The sequence below is a fragment of the Podarcis pityusensis genome (genome assembly GCF_964106645.2).
Source record: "Podarcis pityusensis genome assembly, chromosome: 1".
NCBI lineage: Eukaryota > Metazoa > Chordata > Lepidosauria > Squamata > Lacertidae > Podarcis > Podarcis pityusensis.
Genome location: NC_138028.1, coordinates 32,745,621 through 32,757,959, shown reverse-complemented (window position 1 = coordinate 32,757,959; position 12,339 = coordinate 32,745,621). Strand labels below are relative to the sequence as shown.

General features: G+C 40.0%; 1 protein-coding gene across 2 annotated transcripts in view; it reads left to right on the top strand.

Moving 5' to 3' along the window:
* Window positions 1-12,339, top strand: part of TTC6 (tetratricopeptide repeat domain 6) — a 66,037-nt gene that overhangs the window by 7,482 nt on the left and 46,216 nt on the right. For both annotated transcript variants that reach the window (XM_080977495.1, XM_080977496.1), the window contains 5 exons: window positions 577-684; window positions 2,809-2,991; window positions 4,280-4,422; window positions 6,918-7,127; window positions 11,624-11,783. In XM_080977495.1, coding sequence (XP_080833621.1) covers window positions 577-684; window positions 2,809-2,991; window positions 4,280-4,422; window positions 6,918-7,127; window positions 11,624-11,783 — 804 coding nt within the window. The remainder of the gene's footprint in view (window positions 1-576; window positions 685-2,808; window positions 2,992-4,279; window positions 4,423-6,917; window positions 7,128-11,623; window positions 11,784-12,339) is intronic.

The following is a 12,339-nucleotide window of genomic DNA, read 5'->3' as shown; positions in this document are numbered from 1 at the left end:
GCAGAGCTAATCTAGTGCTTCTGCTAGTATGCCTGGGCAGCCTCAACATGACTGCCTCCATGCCCCCACCTCACGGTCTCAACCGGGTACCGGTAATCTACAGCAATGCCAGCACTGGGAGGATGACTCAACCACACAGGCTGCTACTGGTTGTAATGAAGCATAACAATTACTACTTGTGTTATGGCTGCTTCTGAAAATTGACATCCCTGTACCTTTGCCAAGGAAAGAGCTCCCTTCTTTTGAGAATCCATTCAAGCCCGTTGATTTGGGGCAGTAAGAAATTTGCAACAACTGCTGCTGGGTTGGCAGGCATATAAGCATTGGGTCTCTGATTAATATACAATATCCTTCCTCCAACCTGGTGCCCTCCAGATCTTGTGAACTGCAAGTCTTAGCAGCCCCATTCAGACTGACAGGGCTTGGGGATAATGGGGTTGTAGTCCAACAAACCTGTGATGGGCTACAGGTGTAGTATTCCTGGTGAAGATGATACAGCTTGTTCATAAAACATCACTTCTTTCATCCATGATGATTGATACTGTAGATTGTATATTTGCCCTTTATTTTCTCTAGGATATACCAGGATCATCACGAAGAGCGAGCTTTCCCCAAGCTCACCATCCCCAAGCTCATTTTCAAATGGAAGCCGCAAGAATGAGAGAAGATATTGCTGAAGTTAAGGTAAAACTTAAATTCTAAACTTTCTTGTTTCTGACTACTCCTTTCTTTGCTGATACTACCTGTATTATTCTCTTTCCAAGCTGCTGTTTTATGCATCCTTTTTCTTATTCTTGTATCCCATGTGCCATCTGTTTTCTCAGTGTGAGCCTAGTCTTTGAGCAGGGTGCCTCCAATATGCCAATGACACTTAGCTCTGTTTATCTTGACATCAGAATTAGGTGAAGCTGTGCAGATTCTAGACTATTGGAGGGCTGGATAAAGCTGTATAAAGAATCCCAGCAAGTCGGATGCCCTGTGATTGGGTAGTTCTCCAGGTGCTCTCAGATTAAACTGGTGAAGTGCTGTATCTCAGTGAAAAACCACCAGACTTGCATGCAGAAGGTTCCTGGTTCAGTCCATGCATCTCCAGGCAGGACTGGGACAGATTCCTGGCACTGAGCAATTGGCGTAGATTAGGGATTCTGCTGGTTTACCACCTGCCTTGCTGCCCAGCAGTCTCCCTGCCTGAGCTGACAGTCTTGGAGGTGGTGTTGAGGACTCCCAGACTGCTGGTTCTAGGGACCTTCAACATCCATGCTGAGGCGACTGGCTTTGGGGTGGCTCAGGACTTTATGACTGTCTGAATGTCTGACCAGCTTTATATCATGGTTGTTAATCAGCTTCCTATGTTTGGTGAGCCTTTTAGAAAAGACAAAAATGTTATTCTTTTGGTAATTTATTCTGAGCAGGTCTCCCATACAGTAGACAAGGAAAAAGGATAGTATGACTGAAAAAGATAAAATGACTGTTTCTTCTATGTAAAGTAAAGCTGGGATTGGTTGATTTGCTAATTTAGGTGGTTGGGAATAGGGTTTGGTAAACTTTGGACCATGGAATGAGAGATCAAAACAAAAGCTTATTTTTAAAATACTTTGTATTATTTTAGATTTAATTTTTTTAAAAAATATTTATATATTTATTTTATATAATTATTTTCCTGAACATCAGGAAGACTAGTCTTACAGTAAGAGCTGGTTGACAGTGGAACAGACTCACATAAGAGCTGGTGAACTCTCCTTGGAGATTTTTAAACAGAGGTTAGATCATCTTGTATGATCTAGTTGAGATTTCTGCATTGCAGGAAGTTGGACTAGATGACCCTTCCAACTCTACCATTTTCTCTATTGTTTTAAACATAGCAAATTAAAAGCTAATCATTCTCACAGTGTAAAGTTATGCTTGTTTACTTGGAAGTAAATTCCACCATATGATTGGCAGCCACAAAGAGCAAGATCACTGATTACTTGTAATGTTTGAAAAGAAGGCCTATTAAATGCCTCTTAGGTGAAACATAAAGTGAACCATATAATACCAACCAATGCTGCTATAGAGAACAGGCCAACCCACACGTGTAACAAGATTCAAGGATTTGTGTTGCAGCAACCTCAGATCAGAGGAGTGGGGATGTTCTGTGGCACAAGCATTGTAATAAAATAAAGAGATGCAGGAATTGCCCGTGTAGAGCACTATAGTAGTCCTCAGATTAATAGAGGAGCATGGGTCGGTTGGGTCTTGGTAGCAAAACGACACCATTATTTCTACTAGCCAGCAGAAATTATGTGAAAAGTACCTCTGAGCATGTGCACAGTTCCTTTCTCATTACCCTGAGCAATAACAGCTTGTCCCTTCCCTATACAGAATTAGTGAAAAGGATAGAGGGCAAGGTTCCTTCACAGACCTGAACCTCATTGTTTACATTTAAAAAAATTAAGCACTGCCTCACCTTCTTCTCAAGTATACTGTATGTTGCTGTTAAACTTAGGGACAAAACAGATGTGACACCTTTCAGACAATAAGCAATAGCAGGTCCAATCTGGATCAGGACCTTGTGCAGGGTCAATATTTCAGTGTTATATATTTGAGCTAAATATTTTCATACTTAGCTAGATTAGGAGCCGATATATATATATATATATATATATATATATATATATATGTGTGTGTGTGTGTGTGTGTATATATATATATATGTGTGTGTGTGTGTGTGTGTGTGTGTATGTGTATATATATATATATATATATATATATATATATATATAATTGAGGGAAATAGAAATGCATATCTAGACTAAAATGTCCTCATAGGCTGATGAAGAAGTGACTGAAACGCCAAGAGAGAAAGTAGAGCATTCCTCATTATCATCTTCACAAGAGGTAATAAGCTTCCATGAAAGTGAAGAGAGTTCATCTTCAGAGGTTGTACAGTTACAAGAGCCAACTCCTCCAGAGCAAAAAGATGTGGAAAAGGCCATACCTGAACCATCACAGGTAAGAGATAAATTTTAAAATACCATTTATTCATATTTAGATCTCGGAAAGACTCTCTACAGAAAGGACTCATAAGCTATTAAGTCACCTTAAGGAAAAAACAAAGGAGGGAGTGATCTCTTTGATTATTTTGGTTGCCCTTTTCTGAACTTTTGCCAACTTTGCAATATTCCTTTGGAGGTGAGGCAACCAGAACTGTACACAGTATTCCAAGTGCAGTCATACTCTAAATTTGTAAAATGGCATTATGACATCGGCAGTTTTCTTTTCAGTTCCCTTCTAGCATGGAAAAGGATAATTAGGAAATAATTTGAAAATAAACCAAATACTAAGGAAAGTAGCCTGTAATTTCCAGGATCTTCCTGAGTCCCTTTTAAAAAATGGATGTTACATTGACCACTTTCCAGTCTTCAGATATGGATGCTGATCTTAGGGACAAATCATAGACGTTCATTAGAACATAAACATCTGAATCAGGAGAGGCTGTGAAAGGTCTGGACTGGTATGTGCATGCATTAGTGTACTGTATGAGGGCCAATAATCTGTACTTGAATTTTGGAAAGAGAGATGCTGTTTGGGTGAGTGGTCTCTATGTTTGGGTGGTTGGCAAATTATTTTGCTTTCATTTTTGCCTCCTCACAGAGATCTAGCTTCACCTTTGAGAAGCTCCAAATTCTTCCAAGGCATCCCACTTTGCATTGGAATTTGTGAAATTCCAGCACACACTCTTACTAAATATCTTACGCTAGATAGAGTATCAGCAACTTACCTGCTCAGAGCAAGGGTCTCCCTCACATGTTTTATGATAGACCAGCTCCATTTATGAAAACCAGCTCCATTTTATCTCCTTAAAGTTTGGAGGGGGTGGGGAAGATTGATAATGAAGAGAAATTCTTCATTCAAGAGTGTTGAACGGAATTGAGGCAAACATCACATTGGAAGAGGGTAAGTTTTGCTTTTCTACTTCAGAAAGGCAGCTGTCTTGTCCTGAATCTGATAAGGAAAAGTGTGGAAGACATGCTAATTCTTCTTGATCAAGGCCTCAGCTTTTATATATTTAATAATTCTGGTTTTAGGGTTGCTTTCCATAATTTAACATGGACAGATGGCCTGTCTGTGGTTGTGGCCATGCCTAACAACAGGGAGGAGCAAGGGATTTTTTAAAAAAGGGGTAGGAATATTACTGCACATCTGAACAAATAACCCAGCTGTGAGGCTGTTGAAAGTTTACTTTAGCCATTCTTTATTAATGTTCTTGACTTTACTGTTGAATTTTATCCCTGTATAGAAGTCTCTGTCCTCAGACATAGAGCTGGAAATAAAAGGCAAATCAATTCCAAAGGCTAAACCAGTTAAAATTCAGGAGGATTTAGAAGATCTTGATGAACAGCATCCCGTATCTCTGCTTTCCACTTGGACTACAAAGATCAAGTGAGCTTAAAAATATTTCCTTTTTAGCACTAATTTATTTATTTTTATTAGTTTTCCAATATACCCCCAATAAAAAATTATAACAGTAGCAATTAATTCCCAAATTATACAATTATCAAAATGCCAATCAACTTCCAATTAATACATTTTAGTTAAAATGGCTCCCCGCATGGTGGTTTGGGTTCATTTCCGATCTGTGTTACCTAATCTTAATGTCAGTTACATTTAAGTCATAATAATCATCCCATAGTCAACAGCTACATAATTAATGATTTCCATTTGTGATAAGGAATAAGGAAGGGCTGCCTTATATCTTGTTGTAAGTCACATTGGAAACCATCCACCTGAATGTCCGCACCCCCAAAGTCTGTCCCCATCCTCCACATAACCTCCCTGAATGTGGAAAAATGTGGGTAGAGGGGCCACATGTTTGAAACAACCCTGCTTTTTCACTTATTTCTTAAAATCTCGCCATCTTGCATATTATGTGCTGAGTGGTACACATAGTTCCTTGCAATCATACCTGCTTTAAGTTACACTCCTATGCCCACTTACCTGAGAATATGCTCCATTTAACCTACTGGGACTTACTGATGAGTAGATCTGATTACTTTTGAGTAAACTTACATAGGCTTGTGGAGATAGTGGCTATGCTATAATCCATAGAATTGATGAAAGAAATTAAACAATTAGATGTACTCCTCTTAAAGATCCTGGTACTTTTAATAAGTCTTGTCTGTGGCAGACTGTGGTGCATGGCTTCCCTATTAATTGTATGCATGCTTTATTTCAGTAAGTTCTGTTGCATTCTTCAGAACTTAATTCATTAAATATGTTTGGTATTGGCCCTTCAATTGAATGATGTGCCTGCCATCATTTCCTTTACAGTATTTATTTATTTTCACATTTGTTTTTCAGTTTTTCACCCTTTGGAATAGTAACTTCTTAGGGTCAAATGTGTTTTGGAATACCCCAGGTTACTCCTCCACTACTTTATTGGTGTAGGAAAAAAGCTTTAATTACTAGCTTTTGTTGTGATTCAAGCCCTGAAAAGTTTCTGGGACACGGAAGAGAGCCTTTTTATGGCAAGTCTGAAGTTTGTAAATGGATATTACTTTCAATTAAGTAACCGAGAGCAGACTCATGGGAAAAGAATTCCAAAGTTTATGAAACGGTCAAATTGGCATTTAAGTGACCCTGTGCATGCCATTGCTTATCTACATTGCTTTAAGTTCATTTGGTTAGCAAGATTATGTATTAAAACAAATAATGACAGCAGACAATGAGTATTTTACTTCAGTAAAAAGTTACTGTCAGATTATCAATGGTGCAGAAAAAGCATGATTTTGTGAAAAAAAGTTATTGAGTGCATTAAGTGAGGTTAATGTAGGCCACACACATAGTATTGGTTTTTCTTTGTCTTCTCTTTCAAAGGATGATAAATAGAGTGCTTAAGGAGAGTGTGTGCTGTAAAAACACACACCTTTACCTGCAACATGTTCTAAATATTTTAGTTTTTTGTTAGGAGTGTTTCCATTTTTGTCCATTACCGGTAAATGATTCCATCTTCTTTTGGAGCTCAAGCAAAGGGGCACAATAAACTATGGTTCAGTTGTTATTTTCTCAGTTACATTAAAAACAAAACCTGCTAACAAAACACACTGGGTAACATTGTAATTGATGACTGTGATTAATTAAACTTGTCTGTTATGCTTTCTTTTGAGAGCTACAGAATTGTAACTTTTTATATTTGAAAAAGGGTGACAGGGAAATTGTATTGTGGAAGAAAATGGAAATGTGTGCGAGGTAGTTGTTTACGGTATATAATTGTTTAAGAAATTTTGCAGTACAGACTACCATGTGCAGAAACACTAACCCATAACTTTGCAACACTTTTTCTCACCTGCATTACATACATTCTGTATTGTTCCATTGTAGTTTGATTCAAAACATCAAAAATAGCTGCTTGAACACCGCTCCTCTGGGAAGGAGCTTCTTTACCCAGTGTAGCAAGATCTGTCATAGTTTTTGGTCTTGCCTTCTCTTTCACCCTCAAAGAAAGAAAACGATCACTACCGTGTTGTTTTATAGAGGGGTGGGTCAACAGGTTCCATAGAAGACCTCTACCCCCAGTATGGTGACTTTTCTCCATGTGTGATGTTTCACATAATTCATTTCCACATTCCCTTGGGAGGAGTGCACTGTGCTCTCTCTCCCCTCCCCTCCCCTCCTCTCCCTCCCTCTTCAAAGAGGGCACAAGCCCAGAGGCAAAGAGCCACAGAACAAGCACCCTTTGGCTTTTGCCCTTCAGCTTGCGCCAGAATGCTTGCACCACTTCCAAGGCATGGGCTTTTAAAGTTATTTGGAGAGGAGCAGAGCAGACAGCCCCAATCAGTTTAACAGGTTCCAGACAGAAACATACAGGTCCAGACTCAGTAACTTTAAAATTAATATCTACATGCATCAACTGGTAATGATCTTTATTTTCTTTCTAGAGATGTGGATCACCCACTTATTCACCTTCTTTGTGAGGCTTGCCCAAGATGTGTGTTGCCTGTTCATCTGCAGCTTGCTTCCAGAATACACCATACTATAGACAAAAGGGGTCATAATGTTTTATTACCACCAGTTAATCTTTGCAGTGACCTCTCAGAGCAGTTCTTACCATCCACTCCTGCTTATGATGAATTTATGGCAAGAGAAAGGTATGATTAGAAAATACTTTGTGTAATGTTTTTGTCTTGCCGAGTGAGCACTATGATGCAGTTCTATGTAACAGTGAATATTTTTTCTGGTGGAAGAACCAATTCACACAACTTTATTTGCATTCCAGGAATAACAGAAGTCTACAGATTTGTGTCCCTCCTTCCTGTGGCACACACTGAGTTTTTGTGGCTCCTGCCAGTGGCAGAGCTTCATGCTCTGGCACCGGGGGGGCGGAGAGCAGGCGGGTGCATGGCTGGTGCGTGTCCCAGGGGCGTGGCATGCGCCTGGGGGCATGAAATGCTGCCTGCGGGGGCGTGGCACGCCACCTGTGGGGGTGTGGCACCCAGCGCAGGCAGGGGGGCAGCTGCGATGGCACCCCACTGGGATTGTGCTGCTGGGGGCAGTGCGCTCTCCCCGCCCCCCTCTTCCTCCGCCAGTGGCTCCTGCTGCCTTTCCCCAGCACAGCTGGTGCTCAGTGCATGAGGTTCCTACCCATCCCTGGCCTTTCAGTCCTGGACCAACTGCAGGGGGCATATTTTTTGGCAGCAAACATTGAACAAGTGAGGATTGCTCCGGCCTCTGATGTGCTCACCTGCCCTCTTCTTCTGGAAGACTTTGCCTGCTTCAGTGTCCTCTCTTTTTTGGGTGGTGCAATAGGAAGGACTGGGCCAGCAAGCCTTCCATTGAGAAGTGGCAGAACTCAGAGAAGGTGGTCCTGCCAAAGAGGTTCTAGTGGGGAGGCCCAGGCCCTCTCAGAGGTTTGGAGAGGCCCAGCTTTTAAGACTCCTAACCAGAAGAAGAATAACAATTACCGAAATAAAAATATCCGAAAACAAGGCGCAAAAATAGAGTGAGACATAGTTTGATTTTTAAAATTTATTTAACAATAGCTTTTCTAACCTTTTCTAGCTGAGAGGGTGTGTCACATTTTGGTCTGATGTGCATAAAAACAAGTTGTGAAACATACGAAATGCAAAAAAATTAACAAGTGTCTAAATTTGAGCCCCCTTTTGAGCCAGAGGCCCTGGGCCAGATGGCCCTCCTGCCCTGCAGCTCTCCTGCCCAGATTGGCCCTGCTAGTGGTCTTCTTGGCTGGGATGCCAACAATTGTAAAACGGTAATGCTTTGAATAGCTCTTTCAAGTCCAAGTACATAATGTATACTGAATCACCCCTAACCACATACTTACTGCCACTGTCAAAAATCCTAAAAGGTAAGTCAGGCAGGCCTTCCCTTTGCAGAAGCCATGTTGATATTTCCTCAACGACTTGTCCTTCTATATTCTTTATAATTCTTGATAAACAGGCAACCCTGTTTAGGGAAGCTTTTAATGTTTGACGGACTATTGTATTTTAATATTTTGTTGGAGGCCGCCCAGAGTGGCTGGGGAGGCCCAGCCAGATGGGCGGGGTATAAATAATAAATTATTATTACTATTATTATTATTATTTTTATTATTATTAATTATTATTATTCAATGATGCTATGACTTCTTGATACTTTTTGTTACAATATTTCTAGGTGTAAGATTCCCACCCTTTATTTATTTATTTATTTACTTACTTACTTACTTACTTACTTATTTTAAAACCTTTCTAAGTTGCTGTTCTTCACAAGGAGCCCAGGACAATGCACAGTAAACAAAAGTAAAACACACCCATTCAACAACAGCACAGTGCAAATAAAAACACCCAAGACATAAAATATAAATTTCACTTGCTAGCATTTAATTAAATTAATTAATGTTCAACTATTAGCCTAAACCCAGCTATTGTAGCCTTTTTAGCCTCGGGTGAGAGCTTTGCGCCCGGGACGGGGAAAATGGGAGTCAACAGACACTCAAGGAATAGTTTCAGAGAAAAAGCTTTATTTCTACTATCCGGCTGGTAGAAGGAGCAAGTGTGATAACTCACAAACAAGCACGAGTTCACAGCCATTTGCACAGAGCATATATTCCCCTTCGAGTTCCCTCCCCTTTCTCCTCCTCTTCAGGAGTCCTGCCCCAAGTTGAGTTTCCTAAGCATGAACAGAAAGCTCCTGTCTTGGGACTCTTTTGGACTGTTGGCGCCCTTCCCAGGAAAGCGGGTTGAGAAGCCTTGCATTCAGCATGTCCAAGATATGTTTCTTTTATCTTGCTCTATTGGCACAATTCCTGGAAAGAAAAGTTGCAAGTTGAATGTACCTTTTGGCAAGGTCAGCTAGCCTGAGAAGTGACCTTTGTTACAGCAGAGCGAAATGCTTCTGATGCTTAGCTAATGCCTTTTAGAAGAAGAAGAAGAAGAAGAAGAAGAAGAAGAAGAAGAAGAGTTTGGATTTGATATCCCGCCTTTCACTCCCTTTAAGGAGTCTCAAAGCGGCTAACATTTTCCTTTCCCTTCCTCCCCCACAACAAACACTCTGTGAGGTGAGTGGGGCTGAGAGACTTCAAAGAAGTGTGACTGGCCCAAGGTCACCCAGCAGCTCCATGTGGAGGAGTGGAGACGCGAACCCGGTTCCCCAGATTACGAGACTACCGCTCTTAACCACTACACCACACTGGCTCTTTTAGCTGCTGAGAAAATGATTTTGAAAAGCTTTGAGAAGCTTTGAGCCTGCTTTGGGGGGGGTGTGTGACTTCGGGCCTAGGTGGGGTCACCTGTCCTCACCTCCTTCACTATTTTAACTAATTAAGGAACTTAAATTCAATTGCCAGGCAAGTATACTGACAACTCCCTGTTTGTGTGGGGGTTGCATTCTGGGTATTGTGCGTATCAGTGGGGCACGCAAAAGCCGGTCCTGCCCTATTCCGGGGCTGAAAACAGCATGCATGTCAGCAGTTGTGTGTGCCTTGGTTGCGTGCAAAACGGCTATTCCCTATATTATTTATTGAAATTTATTGATAATATCACATAATGGAATTATTTGCATGTAAACAAGACTAAGTTTAATGATTGCTTTAAAATGTCACTGTTACTTTAAAGAGGTAACTTGTTCCCTTTCACCAGTTCTCACTCCTGTTCTAAGCCAATAGCCATTTCTCTATTTGGCCCAGTAAACACATCCAGCACAAATATTTGTAGGGCAGTTAGCTGTCCTAACATCCTGACATTAGAATAGTGGGTTAGGGTGACAGGTCAGAGCAAGGACTGGAATGCCTGAAACTTATTCCTGTTATTTAGTGTGTGGTAGGCAGAAACTGAAGATGTGCTCTGGTATCCCTGTGCCGTGCTGTCAGGCAGGTTTCCCCCCTTTCCCCTTTGGTCCAAGAAAAGCCCTTTCCTTTGTTAACATGACAACGGTTGTTTGAATGGCATCTAGTCTGAATCAACAAACACTATCAAGCAGTGTCTTTTCATAGGAATGAGAATGTGATAGATTCTATTGACTCAGGAGACTTGTTTATGTGAACAGGCATTCCTTCAGCAAAATGTTTTGTGGGCAGTTTAATTAATCCTGATTGTTTCCTTGCTTATATTTTGGAGACCCTGCTAGAGTAATTCATTATCACAATTCTCTTATGAAATCAGAAACTACCCAAGTGTAGATAATGCTTTAATATCTGTGAGACTAAACAAGACTCTGGAACGGTGTTCTGTGGTTTCACATTTGCATTATTACATTCCTTTTTAAAATGAAAACAATATTTTGGTGGTCACAGGAATAAAGATATGAAAGTTGATTTTAAATATATAGCCTTGCTTTCTGCCCACAGGACTTTCAAGGCAGATTTTATTGCAGAACCCAGCAGTGTTCAACTGTTCTCTGGTGAGAAAGTTTTGAACCACCAGTAGATGGCACTGTTAGAATGTACTCTTGAGTTGAAAATGATAATTGACTTAAGTATCTATTTTTAGCATTTTATTTATTTATGTATTCATTCTCTTTGTATACCAGATGTATAACATAGCTGTCTGGGCAGTTTACAGAAACATGAAACATATAAATGCAATTAAAACTCTTATATATAGTAAAAACACTAAAACTAATTCATCAAAATTGTTGACAGATCACTGGCAGGAGAACTGCTCATGGCATGCTTAACTTACGTGATAAGAAGATCCTTTTGATCTGAAGGGATTGAGCCGATTAACACCTAATTTTAAAAATACCCAGAGAGCTAATCTCAATGAAATTTAGTCTATTTACTATTAACAAAACTACTTGATATCTAGGCAACACTACAAAATGATTGCTGTGGTTAGGCCTAGCTAGTAAAAAAATGGCTGCCCCCCTCAATTTCTCCAAATCAATTACTGTTTAACTGTCTTTCTATTCATTTCCCCACTGTCAGCACACTCATCTCCCAGTGCTGCTTTGAAATAAAATTTAGTGTGAATCCATCATTACTTGAGCTATGTTGGCCAGTAGTTGCTGAAGTTATAGCCTGCAATTATTTGCCATCAAGAATGTGCTATTTAAAAGCAAAACAAAGCATAAAAATTGAACTGAGTAAATACTCTGTGTGTGTGTGTGTGCTTTACAAATATTCCAGTATCTTACTGATAATCTTTTCCAGAATTTGTAATGAAGGAGTTCCTATTTCAGAAGTATACAAATGCAGTCAGGAAGATGGAGTTAAAGTTTTCCCTCCAAGGTCACCAGAAAGTATGCCTGAATGGCAAAGAGTAGCTGAGTTTTATGTTGAAAAACCTCAACTAGCCCTGTTGGGAGAAAAAGTAAGATTTGATACGTAATTCTGATAACATATTTTTCTGAAGTCCCATCTTTTGAAATATAACAAATTATTGTCTTTCTAGATTGCTTCTGCTTTTTTAAAGAGGGTGTTTATATAGAGAAGAAAAATTCAAAGTATAGTAGGTAGTTTTTTGGCCTGCATTTCCCAGGTTCTTATACAGTACACTCAAGGTACAGAAGGAGGGAGGTTCAATAGACAATATTAGGACTTGCCTTACCAACCCTAGTGGCTTCCTTTCATGACAAGCTCATCTCCTTTTCAAATGGTGTAATCCAACCACATTGAAGGCTGGACTCTTTCCCTTTCACAGAAACCCCTTTCCTCTCCCCTGACTTTCAGTCAATTTTTCTATTTCTTTCTTGTATATCTGACAGTGGGGTAATTGTATGCAAATTCTTTATTTAACTGGGCCTTGAATGCAGAGAGTTTTATGATGTCTCATTCTCTTGCTTTGTCAGCTTTGGAGTCTCCTGGCATTTTCTGTTTTGGGGATACTAGTTTAATAAATCTTTAACTGTGTGGGAAAGCTTTAGGAT